Source organism: Mesitornis unicolor, unplaced genomic scaffold, assembly GCF_000695765.1.
Source record: "Mesitornis unicolor isolate BGI_N332 unplaced genomic scaffold, ASM69576v1 scaffold18863, whole genome shotgun sequence".
NCBI classification, from domain to species: Eukaryota; Metazoa; Chordata; class Aves; order Mesitornithiformes; family Mesitornithidae; genus Mesitornis; species Mesitornis unicolor.
The window spans coordinates 17,261-37,364 of NW_010175572.1; the positions used below are offsets into that span (position 1 = coordinate 17,261).

The 20,104-nt window shown below is 41.2% G+C and overlaps 1 protein-coding gene across 1 annotated transcript in view; it reads left to right on the top strand.

Moving 5' to 3' along the window:
• The window catches only part of LOC104538292 (disrupted in schizophrenia 1 protein-like), a gene marked incomplete at its 3' end in the record, with an annotated part of 67,078 nt that overhangs the window by 444 nt on the left and 46,530 nt on the right, over window positions 1-20,104 (top strand). The window contains exons 2-3 of the mRNA XM_010181442.1: window positions 71-1,053; window positions 4,316-4,385. Of these exons, the coding sequence (XP_010179744.1) occupies window positions 71-1,053; window positions 4,316-4,385 (1,053 nt within the window). The remainder of the gene's footprint in view (window positions 1-70; window positions 1,054-4,315; window positions 4,386-20,104) is intronic.

Sequence of the window (20,104 nt, forward strand, 5' to 3'; positions counted from 1 at the left end):
GATGGTATGATATTTTAAGCCTAGAAAACTGCAGAAACACTTTAATGACTTTTTTTTTCCCCTCCCTTAGATGGTCAGGAGCAGTTAATGCCTGCAGGCTCTCTTCGTAAAAAGAAACTGGCAAAAAGACCTGGATACATGAGGCCAGAAGCTCAGCGACAGATAGAGTTGCAGTCCCTGGGTGCCTGCAAGCCATTCAGCCCAGAAGAGCTCGAACATGGCAGGCAGCATTGTGGAGACTTGGAGAATGGCTCTCTATGCAGACAATACAGAAATAACTTTGAATTTTTACACTGTAGTTCAGTTGCAAATAGTGCTGTAGTTCCCACTGATGGCGCATTGGCCACTACTGGAAATCTGCTGGGGAGCTGCCAAAATCTTTCACATTACAAGAGTTCACGGTCGGAAAGCACAGTGATACCGGTTTACCCTGCTGCAGCAGCAAGCAAAGGGGGTGTTTCTGCTGTATACTGTGCGTGGCAGAAGAGCCACGGTGCTAAAGTGAGTGAGTCCCAAAACATGTATGCTTTGGATCAGAGAGAAGTGAATAACAACTGTGAATATCAAAACAGAGATGTTTCTCGTTCAGTTGGTGCACATGACAGCTTTAGTTCAAATTTCAGCTTCATACAGCTCTCCCTGAATTCGTCCTGTGGAGAAAGTGATGCTGAAAGCAAGTCGGTCATTGAGGAAGCTGAGTATGTTCTGCATCCCAGCACTGGAGGGAATCTGCAGAAGTCAGAGGAGACAGCACAGACTTGTGAGCACTCAAGAGCTTTGTGTTGCTTCTCCAAGCCCAGAGAAGATTTGGAGTATGAAAATGAGACCACAGCAAATGATAAACTGCAGGACTGTGAGACTGTCTCTCTTTCAGATACAGATGCAACATTTTCATATTCTACAGATTCCTCAGATGCAGCATCTGCTGGCTCTTCTGTCACCTCAGGCTACGAAAGTAGCTTTACTCTTAGTGACCATAACTGGGATGCTTTGTTGAAAAAATATGAGCCAGTGCTACAGGACTGCCTGCTTGGCAACCGCAGTACATTAAAGGTTAGTTAAGTCACTTCATCTTTGATTCCTCCCCTTGGCCCCTAAAGCATTTGTATTTATAGTGCCAAAGTCAAAGCTGATGTAAGAGTTGGGGTATTAATGGCTTTTGTGACATTTGTTCATAGAAGTTTACAGCAGCAGTCTGATAAAAGTGAGAAAACTGATATTCTTTTCTTTTGGGTTCTTTAAAAAAAAGTGACGTTGCAGAACCTGATTCCTATGTTCTACTGAAACTGTGATCCTCTCATTTCTAATATGTCACACATAAGTTTCTGAATTCAACATATATAATTTTGTTTTATAGGTGGCTGTTTTGTCTGCAGTTTGGAGTATGTGTAATCCAGAATTTTGGGGTGTCAAGAATTCTTTTCTTGAAGCACCATGATTTAACAACACTAAACTTTGTAACTGGAAATGTGGAAGTTTAGCTAAAGATTTCTTAGAGCGAGGCAGCTGTATGAGAGTAGCCTGTAGTCTAATAGATGGGTACTATATGAATTAAAATGGGCATGAAGTCCCTGTTATAAATCAAACTGGGAATTGAACTTTTTTTTTTAACTTCCACCCCAGTACTGGCCTGTTGAATCAGGAGTCTTCCTTTTTGCACAAGTGTATACCCACATGTATACCTACCATATGTACAGGCTGTTTCATTCACTGCATTCTTTGTGAGAGACGAGTGTGGGAACTTTAGGAAGAATCAGTTGCGTTTTTTATACAGTTTTTGGGATGGCAGGGTGGGCATCAGAGGGAAACTGTTCTGAGCTTACCTGCCATAAGGAGCTAAATACTGGTTTTTTTGTGCATGCATGAAGCATGCAGTAATCCAGAGATTAATGTGGATATGATAAATTTCACAAGTTTGTTCAAGGTGCACTAAGTGGGTGGTGGGGTTTTCCTGGTGTGGTGGTATGTGTTGTGTGTGGGTTTTCTTGTTTTGGTGGGGTCTTTTTTGGGGGTTTGGTGTTTTTATTCTTTTTAGTGTCACATTAGTACCCTGAGTTTTCTGGGAGGCCTTTCAGAAGCCCAGGTTCTTGTCACTTCTCAGCTCAGGCATACCTGTTGAGATGCACTGTATTGTCTTTAGGCCTGGTGAAACAACCTGCTTTGGAGGGAAGCTTTGCATAACCCTGCTCTCTGGGTAAGACAGAAGATTGTGAAACTTTTACTTTAGTCTCCATGACATCTGACTTGGGCTTATGATGCTCTCCAATACTTAGTTTTCATAGAGGATGCATGTAGGACCCCAACTAGATTCTCTTATATACAGACTTCACACGCATTGATGTGGAGCAGTTTCTTTGGCTTCATGCCTGGAATCACAATGTGCACATGGTCTGCAATGGTTTGGGAAATTAATCTGCCTCAAATTTGGGAATATACAATCAAAATAGGAAATTATTTTTCTGTTTTTTTTCAGTATACTTATTTGATAGGCACAAAAGAAATATTACTATCTTTAATTTCTGTGTTCATTAGTTCATTGAATGGAGAATTGGGGATTTGTGCCCTCAGATGTCTTTGCCCTTGGTTAGCCAGTTGAGTGTGTTTAATTTGTAGCACCTTCCTATTGTAATGATATTGAGCAAGTCTCAAACTTTTCAGAAAGGGGCAAAGGCAACTGTAGTCAAGAAAAGGAGACAATACCAAAGTTGTTAATTTTTTTTCTTTTCAATAAGCACAGAAAAAGCAAAGTGCTCATCATATGGTACAGATACATGACATGCCACGCTGAAGCAATTCTTTGATTAGTTGAGTCCCAAAATAGAAAGCGCTTTACTCTGACAGCATCAGTCAGTTTGCCATGGGCACACCTGGGCTGTGGTACCCAAGTAGACTTTAAATGACCTGCCATTGTGAACGTGTGATGGCATAAACACTGCAAACAGCAGCAAATCTGTACTTTCGGTATGAATGGTGGTTATACATCATATTTATGAAAAAAGTGTCATTTTAATCATTCCTACTGCAGGCTGCTTTAAAACTCTATCAGAAGTATGGCATAAAATACAGAAAATAATTTATGGTGTGGATTCAGTGCTCCTCCCTTCAATATGTTACATGTTCCTCGCTAGCCTCGGAGAAAAAAGATTGGAGTTTCCGGATGTGAAATACAGAATAAAATAAAGCCTTGAGGAAAACAGAGTATATATGATGCGTTTTGTTTGTTCTGGTATTTCCTCTGGGGCATCCTGTAGCCTATTAATAATCAAGCATTTTGGGGATTCTTTTCTGGCTTTATTTTTTGTGGTTCTTTTATAACTAGTATACTTTCACATAATGTATTTAGAAGAGATACCATTAATTTAAATGTCTTACCTGATTTGTGTGTTGATAGTGTAGTCACGATAACCAAGTGTTTCTCAGTTGTTCATTGGCTGTACCTATATTGCGCTATGCAATTTAGAGTTTAAATATAGGGTTTTCAATATGAAAGTGTTTCAGGGAGGAACAAAATCATTTGTAAATGCAGAATGCCTAAAGTATGGATTTTCTTGTGTTGGAAAATGCTTTCCCAAGCACTGTCAGGCTTTGGGCTATGAGAATATATGCTGCTACATTTTCCAGGCTTACCTTTTTCAGTGCTGATAGTGGCTTGTTTGTACAGGTCATATAAATGTACATATAAATGTAGTAAGAACAAAGCACTTTTCAGTTTTGTAACTGTAGCCAAGTTAGGCTGTGGCTGGCGTGGCAATGAGGAGAGGACTGGATACCTTCTAACCAAATTCTTCTAACAGTAAAACTTGGCCGGTGAAGCCTTACACATTTTCAGTAAATAAAGAGCTTTGGTCCAGATCCTTCATGTTACCAGAGAGAACTTTTGAAATAAAATTTTATTGTGGTAAGAATTTCCTTTTGGGTGTGAAAGGAAACTTTGGATGTGATATAGGTGCTCTTGATGTTTTGCTTTACAATGTGAATGTTTCTGAAAAAGCAAACATCAACGTTATGTAGATAAGCCTAAATTATATTTTAATGAAAGCTCATTGACTACATACTACTATCATACGATCTCTCTTGCTTTTCAAGAAATATTGTTTGTTTTCCTCTGTCTGTGTTTGGACTAAAGCCGTGCTTGGCTCAAGTAGCTGCAGTTCAGCTGACTTCCAGGTTCGTCTGTCTGCTTAACAAATGTTGGGCTTAAAATTGTGCCATTCGAGCAATGTAGTAACCCATTTAATCGATATTATGTAGAGGTTAATAGTCTAAATAGTTATAAGTGGAGCTTCTTAATTATTAACTTTTTCTCTTTTGATAGATAAAATCCTTGATCTTGCGGCTTCAGAGGCTTCAGGAAAAAGCAATAGAGGAAGATGACTATGATAGAGGTGAGAGTTGCTCCTCCCTACCCTCCACTGGATCATGCTGCTTTTTTTTTTCCTTCCTCCTCCTTCCTCTATTAGCTTTATTTTGTAATTGCTACATAGTGGTGGATAGGTGTGGAACACTAGGTTCAATGAACTGTATTGTTTATTCTGTCATATGGCAGGAAAAAATGAGAGAAGTAGGTCAGCAGCAGGTAGCAACAGTTTTTATTTTCTTGAGCCATATCACCATGAGGGAAGGTTAAAATCCGAATATCCACCATCTGGATCAACTGTTTTGAAGCAGCATGACTTTAAAAAATGCAGAAATGAATGAAATCTTTGAAAGGAGAAAGGACAGGCACTGGCTGCCGACAGAGTGTTATTTGTTGCTTGCCACATTTAGTCATAACACTACAGCAGGGCTCAATCACAGAAATGAGGTCAGTAGCTATTATAAAAGTGAATGATACTGTCCTGTGGGATTAACTGGATGTCCACTGAATTGAATCAAAACCAGTTGGAGAATATGGTGGTGATACCGCTGCTGTCACATATCTGTATTTGAATAGTGCTTTTTCTTTCAGATGCCTTGGCACTTGTAATGAGCTCTGTGTGTGTGTGTTAATAATTAGAGCATTTATTAACACATGTTTTGTGTTTCTTGCTCTTTCCTGTTATGGTAGTCTGTGTTCGGGTGCCTGTATTTTGATAGTCTTGATATTCTAGGTTAAATTCTTCCTGCTAGGTCTATCTTCATTTGGAAAATCCTGCAAACATTTCAGTAAAATCTGTATGTGTACATCAGAGAAAAAGGCTGGAAAAAGAGATTTCCTTTCCTGCCATTTTTTTATTGTCAGCTTTTAGGGGTTTGGGAGTGGTCAGACTTGTGTTTTGCCTTTCAAAATCAATGTGTGAAGCTCTGCAGTTGTACCATTGTTCTGTTTCCCTGCCCCCAAAGGTGTCCCCCAAGACAATTAAAATATATTTTAATAGTGTCTAGGGAGTATGTGTGTAGCTCTTTTGCCAAAGCAATTGACCTCTTAAAGGCTCTCCTATACATATAAGAAAAGTCTGCTACTGTCACAAGTCATTCTTTTAGTGTGGCATCTCTCAGAGGGGAAAACCCTTACATATGCTAAAAGCTGATGGTGTTGTAGATATTAATGGGTTTAATCTCTGTCAAATAGTCATTATTGATGTGTATGCTTTACGTGTGTGACACTTAAACTCTTCTTTTTAAAGTGCCTGTGGGTTGAGCTCCCAGTTGGAGACTGTGTACTCAGTGCCTGTGGTTCTCACAGGTTTCAGTGAGGATTCCCTGGGCAGTCAGCCACTCCAACAGCAGATATTATATATATATGTAGTGTATATATACTATATTTTATTATATCAGGTGTGACATCTTGCATGTGATGCCATGTAGTTTTTGACCACAGTGGAAAATGATGGCTTGTCTAACATTGCACAGAAAGTTCCTGCGTAGTTTTCCTGGGTCTTGTATCTTAAAAACAGGACCATTTTTCTGTTGACCATTATTTTATCCATTACCCTTTTCAATTTCCACCCTAGTTACCAGGCAGGTAGCGCAGAGGATGGTTTGCAGAGTCTTGCATTAATTCCCCTCAGCAAAATGGTCTGGCTGAAATGTGATTTCACCAGGCGTTGTGGGCACAGCTTACAGAGAGCAAAAGTAGCAGCAGTACAAAGGTGGAGACGAGCATCCTGCAGTGGGGTTGCTGTTTTCTGTGCTGTCTGGCAGATATAGGCAGAAAGCATTTGTCCTGATATGGGACTAGATACTGAGGTGTTTGAGAGACTTTGCCTTGAGTTTTTCCATCCCTTTGAAATTCATCTTCACACAAGTGTTCTTAGAAAATGCCATGTTCCTTTGTGATATGTGACCATGCATCCTAAATTTTATCAGTTCCTCATTTTTAAGTCCTTGACCCACTTTCTGTTATGTTGGACTTTGATCCTTTTCTGATACAACTGTCAGCTGGGGTTTTTTTTGTGACTACTTTTAATTATTTTTGTGATATCTGAACCGATTACCTTAGTTTTTCTTTTAGGAAACACAGACAGTGTATCTCCAGGGAAAGACTCATGTGGAGAAAGTGTGGTGCTGCAAGACAAATTGGAGCCGTGACCTTCCCTCTTGCAGTGGCAAGCTTTCCACTTTTGCTTTTAGAACTATGTTGCTGCTCCTGGTGGAGAACAAAGTCTTGCCTGGCATGAAGTGAAGTTTGAATGCTTATTAAAGAGCTTACAGATTGGCCCCGTACCAATTTCTGTTCAAGTGAAGTCTGTAATTAGCCTTCTTTAAAGAGATCTTATTGCCAAATATTGCTAGCAGGGAATGGAATTGTTAAATGTTCAGAGCTGTGATGTGGGGCATAAATGGAAATGTTATCAGGGAGTGGGAGAAACCGACACGGTGTATGCGGGGGGCTGAGGATGTTTTAACTTGAATGCTAAAAAGAAATTTACTGCTTCTGTAATTTGGGTGAATTTGAGTATAGAGTCAGTCCTCTATTAAGAGCAGAACTGTTTTGAACTGGAGATTGTGGTAGTGCCGTATATGGTGGTAGCACAGGTTTTGATGATTTAGGAGTGCTGCAGGGGAAGGGAAGATGTAGTATGATGTGAACAGCTGTGAAATGCCCTGTATGTGGAAGAGGTGAGTATAAGGGAAGGAGAGCAGGTGGAGGAGGGTTATGGGTGGCTATACCCCTGAAAGGAAAACTAAATTGTCAAGAAATACATTATTGCGTGTAACTATGTTATCGTTTTCAGTGGCAGAGGCTCTTCTCCAGCTTCAGCTGTAGACAAGAACTCAAGAGATTTTCTGACTCCGGCTCTCTAAGAGAGATTCTCAGTCTTGCAGGAGTCAGCTTTGTTTTTAACAGCAGTTCAGTGGGAGGGGGATGTGTTAACACTCAAAACTCTTCCAGGTGCTCAGGACTGGTTTCTACTGACTAACACTGCAAAGTTGGCAGCTGAAGGAAAGGCAAGCATCTACTGTCTGACATTGCTGCTTTCCTCCTCTCCTGAGCTTTCTAAAAGCTCCCATAGTTTATAGTAACTTTAGAAACTGAAGTGTAAGTGAAATGGTGCCACTACAGAGAGGAGAAAGCAATACACTGTGGTTTTGGTTGTGTCAATGAGACTAGGAATGGCACAGAAATAAAGGCAATTTTTTCCTGCTACAAAGCCATGAACAAATACCTTGTTGCAAACAGGTTAAGAATAAGGATATATTTGGTTTTCCCCTTTGCAGAAACACAGAACAGATGCTTGCTGCTGGAATCTGCTAGAGAACGTGTGTTTTCCAGGTCTATGTTAACAAATTAGCATTTATTTCCTGAACAGGTGCTGATTTTTTTTAATTATTTTTTTTTTTTTTTGGTAAGGAATATTTGGAAACGCAGCCCTCCATTGTGCCTTCTTAAAGACCTGCCTTGGAATGGTTAGGGTGTTGGTGTATAGGAGCTTCATCTGGGCAACAACATTTATTCCTTTACCTTCTAGCAGTGCCATGTGTATGGGGAGGATGGAAGGGGTATGTTTGTTCTGAGAGCATCTTAGGGCTGCTTGGGGCAGAGGCTGCCCTCCTGTCCCATGGTTGTGCTCATCTGATGGAGGTCATTAAGCACAGTGCTGCAAGACCTGCAGGGTGCTCTCTCCTCATACTGTAGCAACCATGGGTTGTTTCAAATGCAGATGTTCCTTGACTGTGAAATGTGCATGTGAAATACATATTCAGTGAGACAAATGTCCTTCTCAGTCCTGGTTTAACTTTAAATAGGAACCATTAGGATGTTACATGTTTTATTGCTTGTTCAGTGTTTGGAGGTGATAAAATATCAGGAAGTAGTGAATTTTTTCTGTATTTACTTGTGGTCTCCTCTTGATGGCCACATTACTGTATATTTTCAAAGCAGGTACGGTACCACAGGAATATGATAACAGTGTTTTGCCTTGTGTAGCATATAGTAAAAATTGCTTGGTTCTCCAAGGATCACTTGGAGTGTTGTCATGGCTCATTATTAATGATGGAGCTTGACAGCTCCAAGGTTAAACACACTGCTGAATACAGGAGGTAAAAAAAAAAAGCAGCGTATTTTTGTGTCTGTGGGAGTTGTGCCTGCAGTGGAAGCAAGTGTATTTTGCTCAGTACAAATCTATTGCCCAAACATTTAAAAACCCTTTTCTTGTTCTTTGCTCCTTGAACTCCTCAACCTTGCTTGGTACAATGGGCAAACGGGTTGGTAACTGTCAGGACAGAGTCTTGCTGTTGAACTCCACTACTGGTTCACATGCCATTGTGTTACTCAGAAACAAGTTTCTACAGAACTACAGGTTTTTTAATTTATCTAAATTCTTGTATGCTGGAATGTGAGCTTATGGATTCACTGCTTGCAACTGGTAGGGATTAGTAACTTCCCTGTGCAATTGGGTCATATTCAGAGTTAGGGTTCTCCAGTGAAGGTCATTGAGAAGATCAGAGCAACTCCTCATCAGTCCAACATGGCAGCTAGAATATAGAAATATTTACGCTTGTCATGGGAAAGCCTATACTGTCTCAGCAAAGAAAATTCATGCCGTAGGTATGTTTAACGTCACGCGAACCCCCAATTATTTTAGTTGGTTTTTTTTTGAGCTGCCATGGGCTTGTGCACTGTGGACTCTGCATAAAAATAATGTTTGTGTGTTTTTTTTCTATCTTTTTTTCTTTCTTTTTTTTGGTCTTTGTTTGTGATCTTTGAGATGTCTTCGTGCCAGTTGTCCTTTCCATGTCTCAAGATCTGCAGGGCATCAAGGACAGAATTTTGTGCTGTGTAGGAGTTGAGGAGTCTCATTTCGCACATTTTCTGGTAGTCACAGGTGTAGGAAAGGAAAGCAAAGCCTTTGGTAGCAGCCACCCTCCTGTACATTTACACTGGAAGAGGTGCTATTGCTCATTTGAACCAGCTGTGTGTTTTAAGGCAACTGTAGAGAGAGAAGACAATAGAGTATAATGTCAAGTATTGGCTGGGTTGAAAATGTCATTTGTTAAATAGTATTCAAAGGGAGGTCTTGGCCAGTTCTTATGGTTGTACTTGCAAATGCTGAATTATACAATAACCCCAAAATCCTGGCCAGACGTGTAGTTGTTTGATCTTTCCAAATTTCTTTTTTCAGTTTAAACTGGAAAAATATTTTTACTTGCTGTTTCTAGTCATAGCTCTTAAACATTTGAACCAATTTGATCCTCAAGCAGGTGGGTGGTGTTTTGGTTGTGGTTTTTTCCCCTTCTTCTGGAAGAGCCTTTTGCAGAAGAGTGTTGGATAGAATCCCTGCATTACAGTACTTCTCTTACCTTGAACTAAAATACTTGCTTGACAGATAGCTGTTAGGACGCAGAAACAAAGGCAAGTTAGCTTTCTTCTGAGGAAGAACTGAATTTGAGAAAGAAGCCATATTTGGAAATAACTCTCAAAAAACCTCGTATTATTTTGGATTGTACTTGTTTCAGGATGGCGTGTACCTGTGGAAGTAAAATCCTTAGACCTCACTCCATACAGAATGAAGCTCTATACCTGAGGCTGCTGATGAAATAAAAGATGGTGGGTGCTGAAGGGGCAGAGCTTCTGTGTGACACAGGAGGCTTACTGGGAGGTTGTAACTTGCAGTTGCAGGCCACTGAATTGAAAATGGGTTTGGGGTGATGGGAAAAATAGCACTTTTTGTCGTGCTAGGCTGTCAGAGCCTTGTTTGGTCATAAACTTGTCAAAGCTTTCTGAAATCACTGGGTGTTTTCAGGTTTCATTTTTATAACTTAACAGTAAAGCTATTAAGAGGATCATGGGGAAGAGCTTGTACAAATTCTCAAAACCGAATCTTCTTTCCATGGATCTTGTTTATCCTGTCTTTCTCTGACAAACTCAGACAACCTCTGCAAAAGGTTTGGGTGGTTAAGGAAAGTTAAGTGCTGATGTGAAGTATAAATGAGACTTAATTTTTCTTGCCACAAAACAGAAGCAGCGCAAGCCTTGCAACTCTTCCATCTTGCCTGGGTGTCTCTGTTTAAGACAGCAGTCTGAAATGAAAAGATAAGACTTTTTTGGTCCATGTCCATTTATTATTTGGTGCTAGCTGAAACTATGGACCAAGATGCTGTCATTCACATGCTTGGTCTTGGCTTCTGTCTACTGGCAGCAGTAAGGACATCACCATTTCTTTTTATGCAGTCTATGTTAGGCTTATCCAGTTGCTATTAATTTTATTTTTTTTAATCACATAATTGGGACAGGAGTTGAGTCAGTCACCATGTAAAGGTCTTAAACTCCTTATCTTACTGTCAGGTGGAAGGCTGGAAAACTGTCAGACTATTTTTTTAATGCTAAAACAATACGGAAATGGCCAATGTTTGAGAGGGAGGTCTGGTATACATTTCTGAGTACTTTCACTTGTGTTTGCTTATTACATGCATAGCACATGCATCTTCAGCCACTTGTTCAAACATTTTTGATGTGAACCCTCAATCTAGCCCAGTTCAATTTCCATCATGTTACAGTGTGTCTTTGGGGTTGATCAATATCTTGCTGTTTGTCTGCTTATGACCACACATTGAAAATGCAGTTGTTTTCTGCACCTTTAATTCCTTAGCCAGTATTGGAGAGGAAGCTGCTGTAGTCGTGCACTCTCTGGCTTAAGCTGTGCAGCCTAAATATTTTTAGGAAGCGATAGTATTTTGTGCGATTCTACTATGCTCTCTTATTTTAATCTTGGCTGGCGTGAAGAGGTTCAGCTACATCTTGTGTTTCTGGAAGCTGCTTGACAAAAAGAAAATTGCTGAAGTTTTGGCATACCATGTGCTTGGAAGCCTTCTCTACTCCTGGCCATCTGCTATCTAAAACTGACACCGCAGGCTACCCCTCCTCTGATAGTCAGGCTCTATTTCTCAGTCCATGATACAGCCAAGCTGTTCCCAGACAGCCTGGCTGGTCTTTCACAAACAAACAAGCAATGAAAAAATCTGAACAAAACATAATTTAAGAGCCTTCTTGCTGAATTGCAGTTTGAAGCACAGAGCTCTGATGGGTGTAACTTGGGAGAAGTGTTGATGTGCTATCTGGACAGTACCCACTGAGTGAGTGACACGGCTCTCCTGCTACCCAACCCATCTGCTTACTTTGCACTTGCAAAATCATGCAGCCTAATTTTATATTCAGGACAGACTTATTTTTCCCTTGCTCTTTAGAAGTATTAACTCCAGATAAGGAAATTGTTTTTCAGTTGCAATGTGACCACTGGAGACAGTATGACTATTAATTCACCCAACAACTAGAAACTGATTTTTCTGTCCTTGTCTTACACTGAGGATATAAACATTTGAAGGGAGTGGGGGGACACATGCTCTCTTTTTAATTATTGTCTGCTTAATAAATGACTGGACATGGAGACAAACTTCTAGATGGCGTGGTAATGCAACTTCTGTGTAAATGGGAATTAAAAAGATGCTGAATGACTGTGACTGCCACTTGAAAGCAAATATGAAAGTCTTCTGGTGCAAGTGCTCTGTGGGGAACTGATAAGGCTCCTTGCTGATTGCTGGGTGGTGTCTGGTCGAATTCCTTAATAGGATGCTTTTGTTGGAGATCTCTGCAGACCTTCCATCACTTGCCAGACTTGTCTGTAACGTGGGGTTGCCTAAGACCCAACTGCCTATGCTGGGGTGTGCTCATAGTTCTGCAGGTACATCTGCCCTCTCAGATGCTGCCCTGCTCTGCCTTTGGCTTATGCAAGTGTTTGTGCATTCCTTTCTTACCTTTAGCCCATGGAAAGTAAAAGTAGCAGATGTTTTATGGGCATCTTTAGTCCTCCTAGTGCAGTGGTAGAGTTGTGGCAATGAGTGTTAATCAAAAAGGTGAAGAGGAGAGATATCAAATTCCTAGCACTCTCATGCAATAACATGCTTTGAACAAAGAGCCATTGAGTCTGTAGGAAATACTGACAGTGGGGGCATCCAAGCTGATGCCAGGCAATGTGAATTTTAAACTTCTGCTGTTGATACCATCCTACCATTCTAATACTAGTCAGGATTTCTGGAAGGTTGGGATTTGAGGAGTGTGAAATGATTGGGACATCTCCGTGTTCACTGGGTTGAGTGAAGTCCTACATGTAGCTGAGCACTGGATGGAGGTGGCAACTTATTTCCACCTCTAAATGAGGCCTACGTTATGAGGAGATATCACCGCTAGGCTTTAGGAAAGGATGAAGTTGAGTTGTAGTTAATCATCAATACAGTTGGATTTTGTGGAGACAAAGAAGAGTTCATGAAGCTTTGAGACTGCAGTGAATCAGGCCCACATATTGAGATTGCAGTGAATCAGGCCCACATAAACTGTGATGTATGTGACTTCCTATTTGTTAAAGCTCAAATGGCTGGGAGTGTGGTTTTGTCCCCAAAGTGACACTCATATGTTTTACCAAATAAAATTGTGGGGTTTTTTTCCCTCTCATTTTTCTCTTTTTATCATGTTTTGACCTTCACCTGCTCAGTCTCAACGGTATGGGTGACTCCTACTACTGGCGAATACTCTGGTGTTGCAGTTGAATGATTTTCAGCTGCTGCTCTGCGCTGGGCTAAGCGATTGTCCTGGTTTGAGCTAAATTGAACTAATTTTCTATTTAGTGATTTTACTTTTCAGCTCAGTCTCTTCTAAGTGGCTTAACTTGCTGAAACCAGCAGCATGTTTTTCCAGACATTGCTGCTAGAAGTGATAATGTTCAAGGCCGCTGTCTCACCATGGGTGCTGTGTCTGCACCTATGGGGTGGGGTGCGGACCCGAAACTGACCAACTAGGTATTCCATCCCACATACGTCATACTCAGTATAAAGCTGAGGGATCACAAGGGTCTTGGCCCTTCCATCTTGGGTACTTCCCTTCCATCTCGACCCCTGCCATGTCCAAAGTCTGAGCAGAGCCCTGTTAGTTTGTCTGCCTCTGATCCTGGTTCGTGTATTCCTGAATCTTGCTCCCACCTGCTGCTGAGTCTGGTCTGGGACTTTTCCAGTGCCCTGCTCTGCAGAACCTCTGGTGATGTATTCGTCATTGAGGGGGTGGGGTAGAATTTTATTTTGGTTTTGTAGATATTTGTACATATCTGTATATATTTCTTTATTTTCCTATTTACATTATTATCCTGTAATATTAGTATTATTGTTTAATTAAACCTGTTAGTTTTATTTTCCAACCCGTAAAGTCTCTCTCCCTTATTCTCTTTTCTCTTCCTTTCTGGGGAGGGGAGAGGGGATAATAGAGAGCATCTGTCCAGGATTTAGTGACCAGCCCAGCCCTAAACCACGACAGTGGTGCTCTTTTCAGTATGAATCCTGAGCAACAGCAAGAACTTTCTCAGTGGGAGTCATCTTAAATTAAATGGCTTTCTTAATTGAGAGCACATAGGAATACAGAGAGAAAAGGTTCCTGCTGTAGGCCATAATGTAGTGCAAAGCCTACTAGTGGGGTTTATTGCTGAAAGAAATCATCATTTATCAAATACCATCCTAGGGGAACAATTTCTCAATCCTTAATCTGAGCAAGAGTCAAACTGTTGAACTGGAAGCAGAAAACTCAATAGCACATTAGTAATTCTACTGAAGTCTTGTGTTTACAGGTTTAAGAAAGTAGCTCTGGTTGCTTAAGGATGCTACACTGATCCTGACCTTCTCGAAATGCGTACAAGCAGTATCTGCTACTTTATATTCATAGGCCAAATGTCATGCTTTGTTGCCCAAGTTCATAGAGAATCTGCTGTCCTGTTCTTTCAAAGAACAAACAAAAGGAATACAACAAAAAAGCTCAGCTCTTTCAAGTGCACAGCAGTAATTAAAATAAAGCCCAAATTCATATTGAAGTGCAGGGAGTGTTGGTTTGAAATATTTTAATTATGACCTCTAGAAAACACTTGTGAGCAAAAGGTGAAATTGCCTCAGTCACAGGCAGGTTTCAACAGCTGCTTATTCTGATGCTATGTAACTAATAACAAGAATTAAAATTGTGAGGAGTTCTGAACAAAGAGGTTGTGCTGCATCACCTGTCTCACTGGACCTAGGGCAAGAAAAGTCAAGATGGTATGAGTGTTTAAAAAAAAAAAATATTTTTCTTTTAAAATTTCATAATGTTTTATAAAATGACAAGGTCTTCCAGGGATAGAAACACTTAAGATGCTGAGGGAGAAAGAATGGGAAATATTTCAGTGATAAAAAAACCAAACAAACCACGAAGTAGAATTATTCCAGAATTAAAATTTAATTCTGTTTCAAAGCACTGTGCCTGCAGAATCACTGTTACTGGAATAGCTTTCTCATATTAATTATTCTGCCATCACAAATCTGTTTGGGTCTGCCTGTAGATAAGTCTTCTGAGTTTTGTGCAGCTTGATATTTCCTGTCTCAGGTGCTTTTTTCCCACCTGTAACTCCCAGGACTTGTAATGAGGAATATACAGGATCCAGTAGGATGCTGCTATTTCATTTAAATGACTTCTACATTTCTTCTTTCATATGTTTTCAAAAGCAATCATGCAGTTCCAAATAAGAATGAGTAGAGAAATCTGGTAGAGGAGCAAATAATCTTCATTCCCTATGCCATGCACTGCATTTGTGCTATTATCAAATATCTTAATTTTTTAATTTATGTGCCATTCTGCTTATTGGTTGAACCTGCCTGTTGTTGTATACAAGAGAGGTTTCTCTCTTCCCTCCTCTTGCTTTCAAAATATTTAGGCTCTGCCTACCAATAGGTGCTGTATTGACTGACGCATTCAGTCTGAATTCTTAGGGGCAGAATTACCTGCTCAGCAAAATTATTTCATTTCTATTATGTCTCTTAGAGAGCAGTAAAAAAGGCCTTTCCTTTTAAATCAAGCAAGAAGGCAAGGCTGTGTGTCTGTGTGAACAGCTAGTGCCTCTCCAGTGTAAACAGATGGAAGTTACTCAGAAACAGTGTGGGCAGCAAAGCAGCTGAGCTGTATTTGACTGAGTTCCTTCTCTCATGGCACGCTTATTTGTTTAATGTAGGAAAAATATTATTAATTATGTCAAAAAAAGTGAAAGAAAGCTTTTTTTTGCATTTTGAATTGTCCTGAAAAATGCTGCTTTTGCTCATATGAGGGGAAAAACATTAATTGAGTTCCTATCCAAGCCAGAGCTTGATTATGTTGTGGCTGCAGGAGGCCTAAGTCTGGAGTAATTCGGGGGATAATGCAGCAGGCCGAATTCTGCTGGACAAGCATCCCTTGAGTTGTAGCTTTAAGGAAGCGAGATTGGACTTTGACTTCAACAAGCCTGTGGCGAGAGGTTTCTTGTACCTCCATGTATGTTTCTGTAGGGACTGTGCGGATAGTGGTGTCAGCCACGTGTCCTGGCCTCCCTTGTGTGCAAGCAATGGCATCGTGTCCTCTGTCTCTCTGGAGTTAGAGGCCAAGTCTGCCTCATGTGCTGTGCCTGCTTTAATTTGTCTGGAAGCCCTTTTTTTACTGCAGTAATTTTATAGGGTATAATTGCTTAATAGAAACTTCCTTGAGGAATACCTCTAATTGTCATTCAAAGTGAATGCTGTTAAGAGCAACTAATAATGAACTGAATGGTTGCCTACAAAATCGATTTTTATTTCACAAGTTAGGAGGGATGGAAAATTAGTTCTTCAGAAAAGCCTGCCCTCCTTGCTCCTAAACTTTTTCCCAGTTCTCCCTTTGTTAAGAGGCAGCCTTTCCTCCATTTCTGTTAGAAAAGCGAACTTTTGTGCTCCTATTTCTCTGCTCAGTAGTTCAGTGTGCTGCCTGGCTGCCTCTCACCCAAGTTATTTCTTTCTATAACAGATACAGGCAGGACAGTGGCTTGTGTACCTTTCCCACTGCTGGAGCAGGCATCCTAGACGCTAAGGAGTTCTTAGCCAAGATATATGTGGTTTTTAAATTTCTTTCATGTAAGGCATGTGGGGGGTGGCCACATGGGGCCTGTGGGGTTCATATTTCTTCATCTGTAGGAAGATCTGAAGAGTTGTTGTTTGGATGGTTGGTTGTTCAGGTATGTATAGCTGCTGCCTATTAATTCTAAGGAATATTGTCTTTCTCATTCTTTTTTACATGATCTTATTTTCTTTCTCCCATACCTTAAAGATATCTGCCTAAAATTACCAAAGTCCATTTTTAATATTCAATATTTATCTGTCATGTAATGCAACGGTCCACTTTGTTCCTAATATCTCCAGTGTTTCCCTAAGGGAAATACTGATAAATATTACCTGTGGTGCATAATTTCTTGAAGTTCCCTTGGGAAAGAAAAGGAAGCATTTATACAGCTCTGGTAGGCAATCAGAAAGGCTACCTATACCAAAGTACACTGGATAACCTTTGGAAAAATCAAGAAAACTGTGTGAAATACTAGATTTGTTTTCAATTCTCATCTGCAAGCCAATTGACTCTTGACAGCTGGAGGTCTTTTTTGAAGTGATGTGTAGTGCACAAACCTATCATCTCAGCTTCTAAGCGAGTAGACAGAAGATACCAGCGCCACCTAAAGGTCACAAAAAATTCCAATCACTCCTTCTGTGCAAAGGGGTTTAAAGCAACAACCCAAACCAACTTGCAGAAGAGACATACAGAGAGGCTGGATGTTCCTTGATGTTAATATTCTGCTCTGCTAAGATTAACTAGCTGTCACAGATTTCTTTTGAACGTTAGCATGAAGCTGTAGCAATGTGTATTTCTAGTCTGAGAATGTTCTTCTTGGGAGCTCAGGGTAAGGTCAAAAAGTTGAATTAGTATTTCATCACTGCTAACTCTCACGAAATTCATGACTATCCTGCCTCCCACCAGTGAGGAGGCCAATGTGGCCTCAAATTGATCCACTTGCTGTAGACATGGGATATGTGTAGCAGCAGGATGTTGTGTTCAGTGCTTTACTGCTGGTGCATGGCCTTTGTGCAGATGATGCTCTTGCTGTGCTTTTTCAATTGATATTTAAACAGCCTCTTCCTTGTTGCTCAACTACTTCTAAGGCAGCTGTCTGCTCCTGAAATCTTGGGAATGACCATAATGAAAATGGAGTGATAATTTACCAGGGTAACCCCAGTGGGAAATAGGCATCTGTTGGAACTGCTGTGCCCAGAGGGGTTCTGTCTTCTGCGGTTTTGCACTTGTTTGTTGAGAAATAGGCTGTGTAGTGTTCCTTTCTGGCAAAAGGGCTAACACATTAGGGGCTGGCACGCCAGAAGGCTGTGCTGACATTCAGAGTGACCTGGACAGGCTGGAAGGTTGGATGGGTTAAAATTTAATGAAATTCAACAAGGGCAAGTGTAGGGTACTGCATCTGGGGTAGACCAGCTCCATGTATCAGTACAGGTTGGGGGCTGACCTGCTGGAGAAGAGCTCAGGGGAAAAGGACCTGAGCGTCCTGGTGGACAGCAGTTGACCATGAGCCAGTGATGTGCCCTCATGCCCAAGAAGGCCAATGGCCTGGTGTGTATTAAGAAAAGTGGCCAGTAGGTCGAGGAAGGTTCTCCTCCCCCTCTACTCTGCTCTGGTCAGGCCATATCTGCAATACTGTGTCAAATTCTGTGCTCCTCAGTTCAGGAAGGACAAGGAACTATTGGAGAGAGTCCAGCGCAGAGCCATTAAGATGATGAGGGGACTGGAACGTCTCCCATATGAGGAAAGGCTGAGAGAGCTGAGTCTGTTTAGCCTGGACGAGACTGAGGGAGGATCTCTTTAATTCTTATAAATATCTAAAGGATGGGTGCCAGGAGGGTGGAACCAAAGTTGTGCCCAGCAACAGGACAAGGGTCAGTGCTCACAGACTGGAACACAGGAGGTTCAACTTAAACACAAGGAAAAACATCTTTACTGTGAGGGTGTCAGAGCACTGGAACAGGCTGCCCAGAGAGGTTGTGGTCTCCTTCACTGGAGACATTCAAAACCCACCTGGACGTGTTCCTGTGTGACCTAGTCTAGGTGATCCTGCTCTGGCAGGGGGTTGAACTAGGGGATCTTCAGAGGTCCCTTCCAACCCCTACCATTTTGTGATTCTGTGTGAAATGGTTATTTTTTACTGTCTTAACCTTGGCTGAGGGGATTTGCCAGGACTCCTACCATGCAAATTCAGCCCCAGCAGATGCTGTTTAAAAATTATTTCCAGGCTTTTAGATGGGGGAATTGTGCATGAAGAAGAGTGCACCCTGCATGCACAGGACAGTATGAAGAACTTCAGTGACTGTAAGGCAAGAACCTTGCTTTCCTGTGTCTCCTGCTCTTATGTCCTCTGTTCCCATGCCCTCATCTTACAACATTAGAATATATCTTAGCAGTAACTTTTCTTCCCTCCCTTTGTGTTTTTGGAAGGCATTTGGGAACTGTCTTCTCTTTCCCCAAGTTACAGGTTCTTCCTCTGTGCCCTTATGTAGTTATTCAGCCAGCAAGCTGAATTATTCCATTTGCCTGTGCTACTGCTGTTTCTGCCTGTCACCTGGTGAGCAGGGCTTGAATTCGCTCCTCACCTGCTAACTGTGGTCCACTGGGGGTGGTGGTGGAGGATATTATCAGCCTGCTGCTGTGCTGCTTTTCTGTGGTTGTAACTGTCCTCTGGGCTGCAGGCTCAGAGCTGGTGCAAAATAGTCACTCTGCTGCCTCCCTATAATCTGAAGTCAAGATGGGGCCATGATGACAAGGTGCATATTCCTTGCCCCTGTCTCTCAATGAGTTAATTTTCACCAGGCTGGACAGCTGTTGACCCTTTTAAATCAAGTGGTGTTTTCCTGTGTTCCTTTATTTGCAGTCCCTCAGGAGCTTGAGAAACAACAGCACCTGTATGAAGGGAGCTGGGGGTCAAGCAGCTGTGCTCTTTAGTATGGGAGGGAACCTCACACAGTGTGCATCAAAATTAGTTATTACTCACACAGTGCTTGCATCAAAATTAGATGCTAGTGGTTTGAATCTTGTCCTCTGGAAAGTAGTAAAAAGCATTTGGGTGGTGGGGATGTGTGTTTTTGTGTTATTTTCCTGCCGGCTGTGAATGGTTTGGGTCACATTCTGCTCCTGACAAAGTTCCCTGTCCCTTCCTGAGGCTTAAGGCTTCCATTTGTGGTTGCAGGAGAAGAACTCTAGTAGGAAAGAGTAACAGGAAGAGACTTGGTTAAACTTGCCCTTTGCTTTCCTGGTTTGTTGAGAGTGAGACAGCAGTGCTTTATTTCTGTCTCACTGTTGGTCTATACCTTTTGTCCTTGGACTTGTTAGAGTGTCCCATTTTGAAAGAACAGTGGCATCAATTACCCCTTGCTTGTTTGGTAGGCTTCACACCCTGCCCTGGTGAGAGCCTTGTGGCCAGCCACCAAAAAGGTCTTAATCCCATTTCAATTTTTTTTTGCCAGAATTTGAGGAAATCTGTATTCGTTTCACAGCTTGGGCTCATTGTTAGTGGATGTGGCTAAATAAATCTTGTTCATATGTGAAGAAAACAAAGCCAAGGTAGGAAAGGAGAAGTCGAAGTGTTAGAGGATATCTTAATATCTAAATATCTTAATACTTTCCTTAGAAAGAAGTAATTTAAAAGGTCAGGTTAAGTATAAGGACAATTGGTTGGTTGTTTCATTCCCAAAGGAGGATTTGCAGAACTGAATGGAGTGACCAGGAATGTCTGAATTGGACAAGAGATGTTTTGCTTCTTATAAAAGATTTTATTTCTAACTTTTTGATAGT